The following is an 18804-nucleotide window of genomic DNA, read 5'->3' on the forward strand; positions in this document are numbered from 1 at the left end:
TCATCAGGGGAGCCGGATTTACAGCGGCTGAGTTCTTGCCTCACCTCGTACAGAGAGGTATGCGCGAACTGGGTGAGGGTTCCTCCTGATTCGCCATTATTCGCTGTGTCCTGTTTCACCGTACTTATTACTGGGCCAAAGGAGTCATATACTTTTTTAATTTTAAGATCGAAGTATTCTGAAATTTGCTCACAGAGTAATGGTGTGGGAACAACCTCTCTTTCAATGCATTGAGGTTTGAAGAAGGACTGCACTACTTTGAACACTTGTTTGCTGGACTGTTCTGCCTGTCTGATTGAGTCCGCATAGAAGCGCTTTTTATTTTTCCTAATGGCTTTGCGGAATTTTTTTAATGCTTCCTTATATCTTGTTTTTTCTTCTAAGCCATAGTTTACTCTCCAGAGTCTTTCCAGTTGTTTACAGGCCGCTTTCTCCTCTCTAAGTTCCTGCGTAAACCAGGGGGCTGAGGGGGATTCTCTTTTTGATAGGGCCCGAGAGGCTGGGGCAATAAGAGAGACCATCCCTCCTATCCACTCGTTGAGTAGTACGGCATCCAAATTGGGATTATTTGTCAAGGGGGGAGTGGATTGTGCCAAGACCGGGGACATAGACTCAGGGGTCAGTTTTTTCCATTGTCTTTTCATAAAGTAACATTTGCTAGGTGCCTTGGTTTCACTACGAATGTTCAAAGTGAATGGGACAAGTGAATGATCTGACCATATCAAAGGGAGAGGTTTTTCGGGCCGCACATCTTTGATATTAGCAAAGATGAGATCAATAGTATGGCCCCCAGTGTGTGTGGGGCCTTTATTGATCAGTCTAAGGCCGGCAGCGTCTAGCGTTGTGCGAAGCATCTCTGCAATAGCGCAGTCTACTTTATCCATGTGGATATTAAAATCACCTACCACTAAGAAAAGGGGGTGGAGGAGCGAGCTCTGCACTATAGTGTCCAATAGGGTAGTAAGAATAGGGTCTACACTAGCCGGGGGGCGATATATCACTAGTCCTGCTAGTGAGAGCTGAGGGCTCACTTGGAAGCAGAAGTGAAGACCTTCAATTCCTTGAATAGTCATGGCAGCCGAAGATGTCAGTACTAGATGCTCTTTGAAAATGATAGCTACGCCACCGCCTCTTTTTGTCCCAGGCCGGTTGGCGAGGCATATTTTAAATCCCGAAGGGATGGCAAGAGCGATAGAGGTCAGGTTGTCCTCTTTAATCCATGTTTCAGTAAGGAACAGGATATCCCAATCCTTCTCTTGTAGTAGAAGCCAGACCTCATCTGTATGTTTGACGAGGGATCTACAGTTTAATAGGCCCGCCCTGAGGTTAGTTTGAGGAGGGGATTTAGGGTTGGGGGGTGTTGCAGGGGCAGCGTTATCAAACGTTATCCTGCAACTGCTACAAGTTTGGGCGGGGTCAAAGGTTGCTGGGTCTATAGAGTGAGGGCAGCAGTTGGATGGTGGGTTAAGTGCCTTTAGATCCTCACCTGACCAAGATATCTGTCCACCATATGTTCCAATTTCGGCAGCATGTCTGGCCCCGGCCGCAGTCTGGTCGCGGACGGGCGCAGACGGGCTTGCCTTAGGCGCGCCTTCGGCGCGCAAACGGCGCGCCCGCTGCGCTCGTCCGCTGCGCGACCGGAAAAGGATGCGTACCTGATGGCAGAGCCTCCCCTCTTACTCAGGGCAATGCCACTAGCTTTTCCGGAGTAGAAGAAGTGGAAGACCTCATGAATATCTGATAAAGGATAACTGTGGCCTAGTGAGGAGTTTATTACAGGTTCCTACTCTCTGAGTAAAGTTCACTGGTGCCTTTTGAATCACACATGACCCTCTTACCGTTCCTACAGGAAATTAGCGCTATACTGTAGCTAGTGTGCCTTTCTCCAGGACCCACAACAGGGGCTGTGGCGAAAGCTATGAGGGAGAGCCCCACTCCATGCCACACGCAATGCACCGCTCTGTTGTGCAACATGGAACAGAGCAATACCCCTACAGCACGTCACTGAGTCATAGTGTAATGGCCCGTGTGATTTTTGGAGGCACCCGGATCATTTTTCACGCTAGTATTATGTGGATCACTAACATAACATCAATGCAACAAATATTGAAACATGAAATATCGGAAATTAAATATCGGAAACACAAATATTGACTTGTTATACTTAACTAGTAAAGCCACAAATATCGAGAACACAAACGTTGTTAAAAATCTCAATTTTTACATATATCAAAAACAAAAATATCGGAAACAAAAATATTGTTACCTTTTAATAAGCATATATGTAAAAAATATTGACTCTCACAATATGGGTTACAATATTATTGCCAAAATATTTAAATAATCAATAATAAATGAATAAAATAACACTTTTTTCATAAAACAATTTCTTCAAATAAATTCAAAACATTTCATACACATATTTAAATTAAATACAAATATATTTACATCAAAAAAATATTTACCATTCACCCAAATACATTATATAACTAAAATATTAACAATGCAATCCCCCCAAAAATGAGCATTAACTACAAATATTTAAACAGCAACGTAAATATCATATATCTAAAATATAAGCGAAATTAGCGCTTAACATAGAAAGACCCAACTGATGAAAAAAATTCTAACAAAAAAAACAATGAATGAAATAAAACTATAAATGACTTATTTACATAAGATATCCACTTGACCCTATGGTCCACATCTAAGTTCATTACCTCCGTTAGGGCTGTGGCATAGTTGGTAAGCTAAGCAGTGCACCTGAGGCGAGCCCAAAAGAGCAATGGGCGTAGCTTAGCAATGTCTCTAAACGGCCGCCTGCCCATGTCGTGCATTAGAGGTGTTAATGGGGTGTTGCGGGGAAGCATCACCAAATCCCTCAAAAACTTGTGCTCAGGCCTACTGATTTCGTCTACGTCCTCAAACCCCCATAGCTCGGCTCCATAGAGAGCCGAGCTCACTGCCTTTGCGTCATAAACTACGAGGGCCTGGGCAACAGGCCTGCTATACGAGGAGTGATGTTCTTTGATTAGTGTCCCGGTCACGTGTTTGTGATTCAAAAGCATTTTGGCTAAATGGGGCCTCCAGTGCATTTTATCAGAGAGTCGAATGCCAAGGTATTCGAAGGTCCCGACTCTCTCCAGGGGTTCCATTCAGTGTGAGATTGTTCCTAAAAGATTTATGGGGGTTGAAAACCCTGAGCTTTGTCTTTGTGGTGTTGATGACTAAGCTCCGTGAGTCACAGAATGATTGGTATCTGTTCATTAGTTTTTGTAGCCCAACTGGGGTCTTCAATACCAACAAGGTGTAGTCGGCGAACAGGAGCGTTGGCACTTTATTGGCCGCCAGGATTGGGTCATTGGCTGGATCTTCTTGGCGAAACCTCACCACCCCGTTCACGTATAGCGAGAACAGGGTGGGGGCCATGACGCAAACCTGGCGCACTCCCTTGCCAACGGGAATCTGCTCTGTCAGCTGCCCTTGGGCTCCTAATCTCACATGGGCGTAGTTTCCCTCATGGAGGCGAATCAGTAGGTTAAGGATTAGGGGTGGAATGCCCATGTCTTTAAGGATCTGCCACAATCTGGCCCTAGGTACCAGATCGAATGCGGACTTCAGGTCAATAAATGCTAGGTAAAGGCTGCCCCTTCCAATTAACACAACTTTCCAGTATATAAGCATTAGCCTAAGTACCTGATCGATCGTCACAGTACTGGTCCTGAAGCCCACCTGGTATTGAGAAAGGACATCCTCCTCTTCGGACCATGATAGAATTCTCTGTAAGAGGACCCTGCCTAGCACCTTTTGCATAACATCAATCACACTTATGGGCCTGTAATTTGAGGGGTCTTCCCTATCACCTTTTTTGCAAATAGGGACCACTTCAGCGCCTTTCCAGGATTCCGGGACTGGGCATCCTGTAACTATAGCATTGAACAATAGCTGAAAGTAGCGCGACCACCCTCAAGGATCAGACAGGAATAGATCTCCTGGAAGTCCATCTGGTCCTGGGGCTTTAGCAGGGACTAATTTCTTGATTGCTGCCTCTATTTTGACCCGCGAAAAGGGATCACTAACATTCCCTACTGGAGAGACGTCTGTGGGGCCGCATGGCTCCTCCAGACATCCGTCCTCTGAAGTGGAATATAGTTTCGCAAAATGGTCATGCCATTCGTGGCAGGTGATATGGTTGGGTAGGGTGCCTAAGTCCCTGTTGTTGCCCCGGCTCACTAATGACCAGAATTGGTTCCTGTTCTTCCCAAGACTCACGTCCTTCAATTCCTGCCAATACCGTTCATCCCACACTACCTTTGCTTTGTGCAAAGCAACATTATATTCCTTTCTGGCAGTTTTAACAATGGGGCAGTTTTTGGTTTTGATCGCTACGGTCAGAGCCTGTCTTTTAAGCTTACATTTCTTAGTGAACCATGGGTGCTGTTTTTTTGGGGGAACACGCAAAGGGTTGTACCTACAAGGTGCTTGAAAATAAGAGCTCAGTGAGTCTATATTGCGAGAATGGATGACAGGGACTGCTTCCCACTTGGCTATGTCCGCGACTGCGGCCTGAAGTTCTGCTGTGTTCTTGGATAAGGTCTTGTGGATAGCCGCTAAGTTTGATTTATGTAAGGAGACCTTGTGCCACTTTAGGTGCCTTTTGCAGTTGGAGGGGACAATGTCAGTGATGAAGTTAGCAGCCCGACTAAGCTGCGGGTGGGGTAGTGGAGCCCACGGGTTCTTCATTGTCATGCATAACGGGTTGTGATCACTATCAGTCGTGGTGCCCACAAACATATCAGTCATCTCATCCCACAGTTTCACATCGACTAAAATATAGTCGATACGTGAGGGGCAGCTGACTCTGTTAAAGGTGTTGGCCCCCTGATTGTCCGAAGGGGTTCTATGTTAATTGCCTTAAGGTCAAACTCTGTTGTTAAAGCATTAATTTGAATTGCTAAGTTGGTCCATCTTTTGATGGGGGTATATTAAGTGGAGGAACTGCCCATTTGCTATCAACTCTTTCGTGCTCCAGCATGTCGTCTGAGCTCAAAGGCTCGAAGGTGCAATTAAAGTCGCCTGTGATCACAGTTCCAGTACAGGGCGAACAGCTGAATATGGCTTGTTCTAAAAGCGTGATGGTGGGCAATGGGTTGCCCCCCTTGGTTCCTCTAATGTTGACATTAAGCAAGTCTAAGAAATCCCCACCCCTGGGGCCCTAGATGGTGAGTCTCAGGATGTCATGGCTTATAGCTGGGTGCATAAGGATTCGGCAGCCTAGAGCGATATTCACCCAAACAATCAAACCCCCTGAGGAACGCCCTCTCCCCACGGTGGTGGCTGGCATGCAAAAGCAAGCATAGCCTGTTTTGTGTAGTGGCACCAAACTTCATGTCTCCTGGAAGATCATATATCAAATCCCTCAATGAGTTCATTCCAGTGCGGGAGTAGGAGTTTATTTTGTAAACCTACTACATTCCATGATATGAGCTTTAGCTTATTAGGAATAGGGGCCGGGCCAGGTTAACATGTATCGGTGGTGGCAGACTTAGCTGTGTTGGGTGATCGGGCATCTCAGGGTGGTCTATTGGTCTACATGGTCCGGTCTCGTGTGTCCTCTCTACAGTTTCAGGGGTGTAAATTGGACCTTTGTTCCCGAGAATAACCATTGCTAGCTCTTGTGCTTCAGAGTGAGATGAGGGTGTTTGTGGGTTACACATGGGGCTCAAGATGGTTGTACATAGGTCCATGATTGGGTGGTGAGCTGTCTTTTGTAAATCAACTGCTTCTAGAGATGTTCCTCACTCTGGGATGTCAATTATCCCACCCCCTGTGTGTGTTTGTGTGCTCTTAAACTGTATAGAAGAGGTCGGGGGGCAAGTTCGGTATTCTAAGGCGAGAAGATTCTCTGCCAGATCGGGGGTAGAGAGTGTGAGTTCAATGTAGTAATATGTTTGCACAGGGGCGAGCATCTACGGGTGCTAATGATGTCCTCGCGTATCACCGAACGACAGCCCCTAGTGTGACGGATCCAGTGCATCACTTTGTTTGTTAAGGAATCATAGTTTTCACGGGCATTCTTAGGGCTAAGCTTGGGGACATTAGTCATAATGATTTTTTGGCCTTGTGACGGGGGAGCAGCATGTAGATGGTAAGTCTGGTTGGTTTACATGCTGGTTTACGTGCTGATGACGAGGTGGGGACATTGGTAGAAAGCTTTTAACCAGTGCGGTGAGGACTTCGATCATGTGCCTCATGGTTGCTATCTCACACCTAAAGGTGTTGATGGACAGAGCGGTGTCATGTGAAGCAAGTGTTTGATGTTCTTCTCTGCCTTGTGCTTGGGATGTGCTTGTCAGCTGGGATACTTCATTCGTGTTAGTGTCATGCGAGGCCAGTGGAGCAAACCTATTTGAACAGGGGACTGTGGGAGAGGGCACACACTCACCAGCACTGGTAGAGGAATCTGGGTAGTTAGTAGCCCAGCCTGCCCTTTTACCTGCCCTTTTGCTTGAGCAAATGATGTGGTAAAGCTATGGCCAGGATATCCCTTTCTGGAGTTCCTATGGAACATTGTGGGGATGATTGTTGTGCGTAGCGGGCTGGTGTGAGTGGAAGAGGATTGGCCATTAGAGCGTGGTGCTGATGGTTCTGTTGCTAAGATATCCTTGCACTAACTAATGAGGGTATCAATTCTGTCAATGACACAGTTACCGGCTGCATGTTTCTGAATTTTCCTGGCCTTTTTCCCCTTGCCTGCCCCGCTATTAGTGCTACTTCCCGCCACTGTACCCTCCATAGTTTTCCGTTTGCCCATATTGCGACCAAGATAAGATATATTAAGCAGTTCCCCGATAATGGCCCAACTCCAGATGCTTGTAAGAGTCACCTATGATAAATGTTGTCAAGGGCTGACAAGGTGTGGATCCATGGGAAAAAGTTCAGGCGCGATAGTACTTAAAAAGTGACTCACACTGTGTTTAGAGTCTCCTCGGGCAAGAGAAAGAGGGAAAAAAAAAATGTAAAAAAAGATATAATTTGCACAGTACCTCGTCTGGATGTTGTAAGACCGTGACAACAGGAACTCGGTCCAACAGTTAGATGAAAAGGCGTTGTAGTGCCCCAGCTGGTCTGGTGGTGGCTGCTGCTGCTTGCGGGACCCATTACATTATTTCTATATACATTTAACTTAGGTGGATACCCAGAAAATCTGACATTGATCTGGCCCTCCAAGAGCTCTGCTGGATGTAGAGTAATACTGAAGGCTGTCATTTTCAGTTACGATAGTGTGAAATAGGTTTTTCAAGATGCTTACCGTTCATTTTATAGATATAGGGCTGGAGAATGGCTGATCTCTACAAAGTTAGCATGCTGTAGTTAAGATGCACAATTGTTCGTTTTTGCTAAATTTGATTGTATTTTTCTGCTGAAACAATAGACGTTGGTTTTAACTTTGATATGCCTATGCCCAGTCATTGATCTGCCCTTGATAATGAAGTATCACTGAGTCAGTGTACACAAATAAGATGCGAAACCATTTTCTACATCTTTTAACACATTTTAAATATGCGTGATTGATATGGAAAGGCACACTTTTACCACAGGAAATGTTTAGGGAGATGGGACTATTTAGGGAAAATACTTTCTAATTGAATTATATTGAAAATCAAAAGCTACATTAAAGAACAATTCTGACTTTCTAACCCCCCGTCATTCATACCATGAGCAGAGAGTAGCCTGTGCATATCATTAAATTATGCATTTTACTCCTACATGCGACTATGTCTGAGTGAGAAATTTGGCTGAATTATCCAAACGTGTAACTTCTGAACACGAGACGATGCACCTTATGCATTGAATAAGTCCCTCTTGTCTCCCTGAATCCTACTTATACTACTCAGATAATCTAAAAAGAGCACAGAGGGGTTTTTGTGATGGTATGTACAATGCAAATGTAGTTACTCAATCAGTGACTGACTGAAGATGGTGGAATCATGAGTGTATTCCCAACAAATAGCTGAGTGCTAAATAATAGTATGGTAAATGAGTAGTTTATTGTGTCTGCTGCAGAGACCAGGTAATGCCTCAAATAGAAGGAAAGATCATTACCAGCAATGAACGTCTGCTGAAATAACATAGTATAAAATGACAGAGCAAAGTAAACCTTAGGGCAGCATAATATACACCGAAAATCATGTGGACGTTTCAAGTTCAACACTTAAAAGAACTCAGTATGTAGGATTAAATGTAATTTAAAATGCATTATTATTATTCGTTAGATTTCCCATGATGTTATAGCAATTACTACTTTTTAGGTGTCCAATAGGGCCAGTGATAATAAGGGGATATTTTCAGAAAAAGATCACAACAAATCAGGCTGGTGCTAGTTTTGTGTGCATCACACAAATACATTTTCTCATCCCAGTCCAACACTTTAGGTACTATGCCTCATCTATGCTTCAAATAATAGTGTTTTTTTCAAAATACTTGTGAATCATCCCCTCTGGCCTTGGCCAAATGTCACTTTACAAATTGTCTTCATTGTGCAGGCATACAGATGTAAATATACATCTGTTTGAAAATAATCCATTACTATCCCTCGCGCACAGGGTAGAGGTTTTCCTACAGCTGAGTGACCAGATCCTTCATCCCAATACCTAAAAACTGTGTTTGCACGTATGGAGCTTGAGTGATGCCAATTAGTCTTTTTTTCTTCCTCCTGAAGTGATAGACATTATTTTGTCCTTCCTTCTGAAGTGGCAGACATTATCTTGACTGCCGTCAGAAATGCTACAAAATCCATTTTTGAGTGTCACTGAAACAAGTTTCTTTTCAAAGGTGCAAGGAGGAAGGCCTGAACTCTTTTAAGATCACGGCTTTCTGATGTTTTGCAATTTGAACTGTTTCTTGCTAAACAGGGTCTACAGAAGACTAACAGTGGCCATTCCTAATGGTTATTTGGCTGCTCTGTTCACATTCATGAGCCGCCTTAACCAGCCATCCTAGTTTCAACCACCACTAGTGGTGCACTTTCTGTAAGGTTTACTTTACTTATTTTCTCCCACTCTGTTTATTGTTCCTGGATTTGAATATTGTGTTGACTTTTCTAACGGTATCCCAATTAGAGACAATGCACAGTTGCCTGGTTCTGCTTTTTAGCCTGAAGTCTTTAGGGAGAGAGAGGTCATTTTTAGGAGTTTTGCAACATGGCACCGTGAAGAATGTTTGAGGGCATGCGCCCTCCCTGCTCCCATGTAGCCTAATAGTTATAGGCTTAGGGCAATACCATTTGTGTATATCATCCTGTAAACCAGCATTTTATTCTCTTACCTTTCCACTATCACACACTTTGACTGCAAGGAAAAAAGAACTAGTACTACTGAATTAAAGAAATTAACAGTGGGTCTTGATGAAAGCCATGAACCTATAGGGTCCAATAATCTGAAACCTGAATAATCTGAAAATGGTTGAAACATATCGACGAGCAGGATATTTGGGTAAATGAAATCCAGAGGCATTCTCTCTCTCCTATTTTTAACCGTAAATGGGTCACCCAAAATGAAGAGTTACTGGGGAAGCCTTGAGGTATTTCTTAAGCATTTTCAGATCTCTCTACAACCAAGCGTTAGCAACGTGCTCCCTCCAGTAAACAATGTTTACCACGCATGCGATACAATGCATGCCATTACAGCGCGGTTGTTACAAAAACCGCGTTGTTACATCGCATACCATTACAACGCAAGTCGGAAGAATGACTTGCTGTAGGAGGCAGAAGGCGTTCGATTTAAAATCCAACACCTTCCATACTGTTGCATAGACTTGAGTTGGATTAGTAAATTATACTATTCCAAAATCCAGCGCCCCCCCACAGCAAGTTGTTTTTCCAACTTGCGTTTTAATGGTATGCGATGTAACAACGCGGTCGTTGTAACGACCATGTTGTAATGGCATGCGTTGTAAACGCATGCGCACAACTCACCATATTCGCTCCCTCCACTTAGATCGAGGCCTTCCTGGTATTTAGCATACCAGAATGAGACCTGATGATGAAACATGCCTCTAATAGAGTGGAAGAGGGTATCTTTACACAATAGGTGGGTACCTCATACCAAGTTATAGTCTTCAACATCTCACACCATTCTATTCCTATAGTGCATACGTTTGGGGTACCTTAGTGTCATATATTAGAGTTGGGAGGCTGTATCCACAGGCCATTTTCTCTCCTTTCGTCCCCCATTCGGTGAAATGTATGTCTCTTTGATAGCAAAGACTTCACCCTAGCGGATCGGAGCACTTCAGACCCTCTCATTTTGTCCACCTTTCATGGTATTCTACTTGCACAATTTGTTTCTTCGTACCTTCCAATCCTTCTTACCTCAGATAGTATCTGCTTTCTACACGGGCCAGCCCATTATCCTTCCATTGTTCTTCCCTCTTCCATATTATGCCATGATAGAGGAGCAGCTGCTTAGTCTAGACCCCGGACATGCAGTGTACTCTTACATTGACTTAAAGAGTTGATGGTCAGCTCTTTGAGGCCTTAGCCGGGGCTAAGTGATGCGGGGTGGTACCAAGTATACTATTTCATGTTGGGTCATCCTTTGTATCAAGACCTGTTATGCCTTAGCCAAGAAAGTCCACCAGAGGGCATTTGTGCTGCTGACTCAACTAGGGTTGTGATAGCTTCTCCCACTCTCATTAGTGGTCTTTTTATACTTTTGCACTCAGGGATAGACACTTTGCAAAGACTGTGTTGCATGACTTCTTTGGTTAATTGGCACTACTCATCCCGCCTCCTGGAGGGTATTACTATGGACTCATTTTTAAGATGAGGATCATGCTGAAAGATCAACCTTTCGGAAGAAAAAGTTACGTATGTTCAGTAACAATATTTTTGTGGATACCTAATCTTGCTGCATCTTTGTCATCACACCCCTTCCTTTCCTGATGAGTAAGTGCTATGATTTAACAAGATCCCACGGTATGCGAACATATTATGTACTGTATTTGTAGCTGTTGATAATGCTTTCACAGTTCCTTTTGGCACGCGTCAGTGAAAAAGTATCAAGAGCTGACCTCCGAAGGCCAGTCTGCACCTAATAGCTCCTGATGTTGTCACTCGCGGGTGGGCAAAGCTGCAGCTGAGGGTGCATGGTGCCCTATGCTAAAGCTAGAGAACTGTTGCTGAGGGAAACAATTTTGAATCCAGTCTGACATCTGGAGGAGAATCATAAAGTGAGTAATCTGCAGCGAGATTAGGTACCCATCAGAAATACCATTATCAAAGGTAAGTAACTTTTACTTAGGATATAGTCTTGCTCCTGGCTTGGAGTAGGAGGTGGATGTGAATTAGGGGATCACCCTCCAACTCTTTCCTTTTCAGTGTTCATACTAGTGACCATGCAATATTCAAGAGCTTTTGCCCGGAATGACTTGTAATGTCTACCACACTTTGTGCAAGTGTAAGGCAAATAGGACAAAAGTGATTCAATTCCCTGTGCAATTAAAGGTAGGCATTTAACAACTGAATGGTTAGACTATGGATTCAAATGAACCAGCAAATTGGAAGACTTAAAAATTAAGTTAGAGTATTTAAGGTAAATGGTGCACAGTGTTGTGCAGTTTAGTAATGTGGCCTTTATATTTCAAACTTGGTTACATGTTGCACACAAGGAGAGTCAGTGTTTTAAGAAAAGTAAGAATGAGTTGATTGTTAGTAATGCATGATTATGTCTATGGATTAACTGATTGGTTTAGCATATGTGTTTTTATTCTTTGTAGATATGTGCTTACATCTTAATTAACACATGAGTCTTAAATCATGTACATTTTTAATTGATAAATTCATTGAAAGCAATGTTGAAACAGCAATGTTAAATGTGAATAAACTGAAGTTGGCTCATTATCTAAATTACTCCAGGATGAGTTACTAATCTGCAACTCTACTTCCAAAGGGAGTCTTCTAAAATCAAATTCTTCAGATTGCAAATACTGCAGAGTTTTTGTAAATAGATCAAAGGGCAGAGGACCTGGAAATGGAAATCACTGTATCTCCCTCATGGGTCACTCATCTGATAAGGTGTGGCATTGAACGGAGCAAGTTAAGTAGGATATGGCTGTTGTATACCACATCAGTGGCTTCCAAACTTAGGTAGGTGGATAACTGAGTAGGGGTGATAATGAAAGTGAGCAATGTTGGTAATTTAAACATAAGGGAAGAAGGAAATGGTGGGAGCGGAGTATGACATGCATGGCAGTGAAGTTTTCTTAGAAAGTAGTACAAAAGAGAAATAAGACAGCATGGAAGAGAAAGTGTTAGGACCCTAGTGGAGACATAACCCAGGAAGGAACCTGTATAGTGTGAATTTAGAGTGTGAGTTACTGACTCCAGGAGAGAGTACGATGTTACTGCCAGACAGCCATCTGCTTTGTTTCAATCTTTTGTTGATTTATTTACTGTTAAAAGTTGTTCTTCTTGATATATTGATATGCATCCACAGAGACAATCCATTGACCCACCCTGCACCCAGGATTAATGGTACACTTCTAGCTAAAGAATGTGGTATATAGTAGATAGGACAACTGTGTGTCTTGTTAGTAATTGCTTCTTGTGGGTCAAGACTTTTAAATTCCATTACTAATGGATTACCTCCTGTCAATGGATTTTATGGTATGTACTAGTCCTCACTTCTTCTGCTAAATTGTGGTCGGTTAGAAGATGTTTATTGTCTTGAATATGAGGTACATTGAACTTTGACTTTAAATTGAATCCTTTGCACACATTCTTCGGGCACTTTGTGGCATTTGTATGTTATGTCATCCTTGATTGGATCCATAAACAGACTTTAATTCTACTTTTCTCTTTGCAGGTTACCATGTCAGATGCTGAAAGACAGTTGGTGGGGGAAGTGGATGGCCATGGGTTTGGGATTGGTGTAGCTCCTTTGTCATCCAAGCCCGCTGGATCCCACTCTGGGAGAAGAAAAAGCAAAAAATTCAAAGACATGAGCAGGTAATGGGTTTTGGAGATAGGACTGCTACCAATAGTGCTCAGCTGATGAAATTTCAGGATAAAGATACATGTAAGGTCTGCTTGTCTGCCACACATTTAACTTGACATTTAGATCCAAATGCCACACCTAACATAGATGCAAATTGTATTTGTTCCCGTTTTAGTGCTAACTCACATGAGAAATTGAACATAGATTGTACTCACTCCTGTCTATGCGTTGCCAGCTACCACCAGCTTCCACCCTGACATGGTGGTATGTTCTGATGTAAACGTGTGCACACAGTGTAATAATGCATGCATGAACATAGTCAGTACTCAATATGGGTATTGGCCTAAGAAAAAACAGATACCTTTCACAAACGTTATTTGCTTAAATTATACCTGGGTCTAAATTACCCTGTTAAAGTATTATTGTTTTTATGTGGTCATCTGGTTAATGTGTCTGGCAGTTAGAAAACATTGGAAATTGTTCAGTAAGAGGAGCTAGATCCCCAAGGCTGATGGTTTGGAAGGGAAATTTGTGGAGGCCGCACACCTATTATTGAAAGCTTCTGAAATATCAAGAATCTCTTTTTCCTGAAAGATCATTCAATAAACTAACATATTATATACTTGTAGTTTTGTCCCTACAAGTACACATTGAGTTAGTGGATAGCGCTGTTGTGGAGAGCCACATAGAAGATCAAGATGCTTGCTGAAATGGAGATGGACAGAGCAGAATTTTTACAGAAATGTTATTAAAATGGTCCAGGAATGGCAACAAAAATCACTTCCAACCAAATGTAACCAATGAAGAGGCATGTATCCTCACCCAAATGCCAAAAAACAAATAATGAAACTTTGCGTGCCCTGATGGCACCATCAGGCTCTCTATATAAATGGAAGACTTGTATGTCCTTGATTCCCCAATAGTAGGGACTATACTGCCCAAAGATGACAATCACATTCAGAAATTAAAATGTATGAGTGAAAATTTCAAGTTGGATCATAGCAACAGAACTGAAATCTATATATCTTGTCCTGTGTCATAGAAGACCTGATGGACTAAGTGGGATGCCAATTCTCTTTTAAGTCCTATAGTCACTGAAGGGGAATTAGAGCCAGAGTGATATTATCTCTAGCTTGTAGCGATATATATTTTTTACGTTGGATGTGTAGGATTATATGAGACAAGGACACTTTTTTGCGTGTTCACCCCCCAATTTTTGGACTGATGCTGCTAGTTTATGGACTTTTTGAACACTGCAATCTAGCGCTCTGTGTATGTGCTCTGACCCCTAAAAGCAGGTTCAATTGGCTAATCCCTGATTGGTGCCATATTTAACTTACCTGGAAGTCCTTAGTATAAGGTACACTATGTATCCAGGGCTTGTACGTTAAATGTCACCAGTGGGCTGCAGCACTTAGTTTGAAAATATGACTCAAGGCCTGCCACTGCAGCCTAGCTGTGCAGTTTTTAAACTGCAATTTTGACTGGGCAAAATACACATTTTGCCAGGCCCACACCTTCCTTTTTAAGTCTCGCCTAGCGTTGCAGCACGAATGCACTGCCATCGCTTTGCAAGGCATGCAGTATATACTGTAGTGTGGATGCTTTGTGGAAGCTCCACCCACTCTCTGCCCATTGGCTTTTGTCTTAAATGCTGCCTTCCGATTGGTTTGAGGCTTGTTAGTCCCTCCTCATTTATCATTTGTATCCTTCCACGGCTATTGGCCCCTTTACTCCTAACACTATTTTCTTCCCTGTCTCCCCACCCCACGCCCCCTCCCTTAGTCTGTGACTTCTCACCCTCCACCGCCCCTCCCACTCCCGTTCGTGTTTTCTTGCCTGCTAGCACTTCCGTTTCATCTTTATTATTGCCACCTTGAAATATGCGAGTTCAAGATGCGTGCTGTACAAAAACTTCTTGTGCTTAACGAACTAGATTTTAATGTTACTCTAAATATAATAAGACTCTAGGCAACATTCGGGGTATGCATGGCAACTGACGCCTCTTAGTTCACAAAAGGCATTGTTGTCGGGCGGGTGGAACGGCATTGTTTTAACTCATGCTTAAAACGAGCACTTTTAATAACTTCCTCTCAACTCAGTGCTATAATCTTGTGTACTGAGGTGACGCGCTAAAGAAATGCACTTTTTTGAATTCTGAAGAGACATTATCGCACATTTACATCATGTTTACTGTATGATTAACATGCCGATCATTTCCACGGCTCGACCATTGGCTCGTATACGCTTGGCTCGTCTCCGGCTGGCTCTAGCTGTTATTTAATATATTGGCTCGTGCATCTCTAACAAAGAGAGATGAATGGATACATGACAGTGAGCCCGGTATTTGGTAGAGAAATAGACTGGTGCAGACAAACAGACAAAGTCAGTCTCCATTGCCTCACGTCAGAATCACCACTTTCAATAACCTGGAAATCTGCCTGCAACTCCCGCATGCCCCAACCTCATCCCCCTCACATATTCTTATCAGAAGCGGCAGATTCTGAGCTGTGCCCTGCTGGTGCAGAGGAGCACGGCAGAGTCTGTAGAAGCGCTGGAATCCCTAGCCTCTCTGGGCGGGCACCTAAGCCTTCCGGGTGCCTTCACACTCAGGATAAATGGATAAATTTTGTTCTGTGCTTTAGTCGCCCATCTGTGAGCACTGTCTGGTAGATGAAGCTCTGTGTTAATAAACACATTCAGAGAGGTGGTTGTGTACAAACAAACAACAGCCACAATACCATACGTTTTGAACGTGTAGTTAAATACCTGCTCATCAGTACCTCATTGGCTGATCATTCCATGGCACTACCAAAATTACATTTGGACACATTTGCTCAACTGTAAAACACTCCCTTCTATGGGTCATTTAACAACTCGGGGCTGTGGGGTTAGGTAATCTACTTTGGATGCTGTGTAAAAGAGTAAATACAAAAATTAATGCAATGAAACTAAGCAACCAGTACTGTCTAAAACACTGTGAAAACTGACACGCATTCTGGCATTTTGTTTAGTTGATGTCAATTTTCTCATAGATGCGAGTAAAGTACTCTTAATATCTCAATGAAATCTGCACACTTTTAACTAATAGCACTGGGCGACCTTTGACAACTAGGCAATTAATACATTCTCATGTACCCCCAAAACCCCCCTGCCCCCCTCCCCCTTGGCAAACTTCATTGCCTTCCAGTGTTTGGGGGATAACCAAGACGCAGGAGAGTGAGTCAAATAGTCTAGAAAATGAAAGAGAAGCCGGGATTCTGATTCACATGCTTCGATTCTGATCGCGTTAGTCTGTAAGCACTACTTTTATTAATGAGTTTTGCATTAGTAAAGCACCACAGTGTGCATGTGTGGCGACACTTCACCCATGAGGTACGTGCCAAGCAATTGTTGCCACAATCCACACTTTGCGTCTTTTTCAATATATTTATTATGAAGTGCAAGACCTTTCCAAGGGATTTTGCACACTACATACATTCACTCCAAAAATAAAACATGTAGGTTATACTGGTAAGTCACCCCTAAAGTGCACCTTAAGTGCCCATTGGACGGGTGCATTGTATTAAAAAAGTTGGAGATGTGTTCTTAAGTTCTACATGTCCTGACAGTGAAAAATCCCCAAAGTCGTTTTTCACTGTGGCAAGGCTGCCTCTCCCAAAGAAAAGCACTGGATTACATTATAACCCCTTATAATGTATAACTTTGGTTTGAGAATAGCTAGAACCATGATTCAAGGATTCAACTTAATCAGAATGTAAAATCCAATCTGATGGTATATTCAGATTTTAAATTAGTATTTTGAAAATGCCACTTTTAGAAAATGGCATTTTCGTGCATAAAGCCTCCAATAAATAACCCTTTCTGAGATAATCCCCAATTGTCACCAGGCAGCCGCTGGGAGGTGTGAATTGCTTTCAGGAAAGGAAACACAAGGGCCTTGGCCAGGAGGAGGTGGAACCTCCTCCTGAAAGGATGGCTTGGAGGAAGTGCCAACCAATTGTACAAGCTTCAAAGGGGCAGTTCCTGTCACAGGCAGATGTAATTTACACCTAGGCCTGCCCCTGCCATTGTTCATGAAGCCAGAGTGGCACCAATCCCTATGGGGGAAACCCTGTCCTAGAACTAGTTTTGCAGAGAGAGTTCCTCATTTCCCTAGACACAAAGGGGTGTGTCCAGAGTTCTTACCAAGGAAAGAAAGATTCTGCTATGCGGGATTTTGGCAGAGCAGGGCACCATGGGATTGTTTAGGGCCAACCCCCCAGGAAGTGATGTCAGAGTGGGTAGGGTTGCTTTAGGGAAATGTCGCCCTATTAGACAGGGAATTTCCCTAACTCACACACTAGTGCTAGGCATACAAGTGCCACCCCTGAATACTTTCTTCAGAACACTGCTGGATGTGAGGAAGACAGAAGAAGGACTGCAACTGCTGAATCCTGACAAAGAGAGAGAGAAGACTGCACCTACTGTAACCAGTGGAGACAAACCCAAAGGGTTGGACCTGCACCTACATTAACCCAGGACAGAAGAGTGAACTCCAATGCATAGTTGGCTAGCCTTTTGTTAAGTTACAGGGACTAAAAAGCTGCAAGAAGCCCACCTGCCTGAATAGCCCAGCTGACCAGCTCCAACTGGACTTGCTCTGGACCCTGTGGTGACTTCCCCTTGAATGAGTCCCAAGGCATGTCCCTAAGGTCCTGCGGCTCTTGGATAAGTGTCAGAATGTACTCCTCCTTCCTAACCCCAAAGGCTGGCCCAAAAGAACCAGAGGCTATCACTGGACCGCAGCTGCTGACATCTGGTTTCCAGTCAGATTCAACTTGCTGCTTTCCCTGCTGAAGAAAGTTTGTCTTCCAAAAAAAAGTTCTAAGTCCAAAGGTAGAAATCTTCAGCGGGAGAGGACGCTGAAAGTATCCGGCCGGTGAGGGACCTTCCCTGGGAGTGAATTATTCCCACCAATGGCTTCAGCTGGACCGTGTCCGATGACTATCTGAACCTTGGACTGAAGCCAAGGAAGGGTTTTAGGCCAGGGATGACATACCGGTATCAATACAACAGCAGATAGCCTGGGATGTAAAAGGCAGCAAGCACTGTCTGAGGGTTAAGCTTTTCTGAGACTTAGGTCTCAGGTAGTTTCTTGGGTAGTATGCACCATTGCTCCTGGGACCATATCAAGAACAGCTGCACTTGCACTGTTTAATATGTATTAATTTAACCCAGTAATTGTACTAGTTAGACATGATGTTCACAAGGCACAGACTGGAACCAGTGTGCAGAGATGGCCTCTTATTGTTTCTGATCTCTGCTGTTGCGAAATCATACACTAACTCGGAAAAATATCAGGTTAAATGAATGCACTTTAAACAGTGCAAGCACATAAAAACAGCCACTTGACTATGCACTGAACCAGCACAGCTGTTCATGAGGTGGTGCCTATAATGTCCCTCCCACCGGGATTGCTAGCCCTCTCAGTAGTGACCCATAACACTTCACCCACTTACTGCTTGCAAGAAGCTATGAAACTCGAGTTCCTCTAATTCTTCTCTCCTCCACATCTTGCACATTGTGAAGAAAGGCAAAAACAGAATTACTCTGGGAAATCTCACCACTGGTAACTTAGCTCTGACATAGTTGCAGGTCATTAAGCAACTGGGTACTCATATGCCAGGTCTTCTCTTTACCTCCATGCCTAGGATAGGAACTGCGTACAGGCTGAGATCAAAGCCAACACACAGCCAAATATCCTGAATCAGTACTGTATTATAAGCACCAAGAAAGATGACACTAGGGAAATGGGAGAAAATGG

General features: G+C 43.4%; 1 protein-coding gene across 2 annotated transcripts in view; it reads left to right on the forward strand.

Annotated features, from left to right (window-relative positions):
* Nucleotides 1-18804, forward strand: part of KIF9 (kinesin family member 9) — a 567914-nt gene that overhangs the window by 271614 nt on the left and 277496 nt on the right. For both annotated transcript variants that reach the window (XM_085630190.1, XM_085630191.1), the window contains exon 15: nucleotides 12867-13009. In XM_085630190.1, coding sequence (XP_085486316.1) covers nucleotides 12867-13009 — 143 coding nt within the window. The remainder of the gene's footprint in view (nucleotides 1-12866; nucleotides 13010-18804) is intronic.

The sequence above is a fragment of the Triturus cristatus genome, chromosome 10 (assembly GCF_964204655.1).
Source record: "Triturus cristatus chromosome 10, aTriCri1.1, whole genome shotgun sequence".
NCBI classification, from domain to species: domain Eukaryota; kingdom Metazoa; phylum Chordata; class Amphibia; order Caudata; family Salamandridae; genus Triturus; species Triturus cristatus.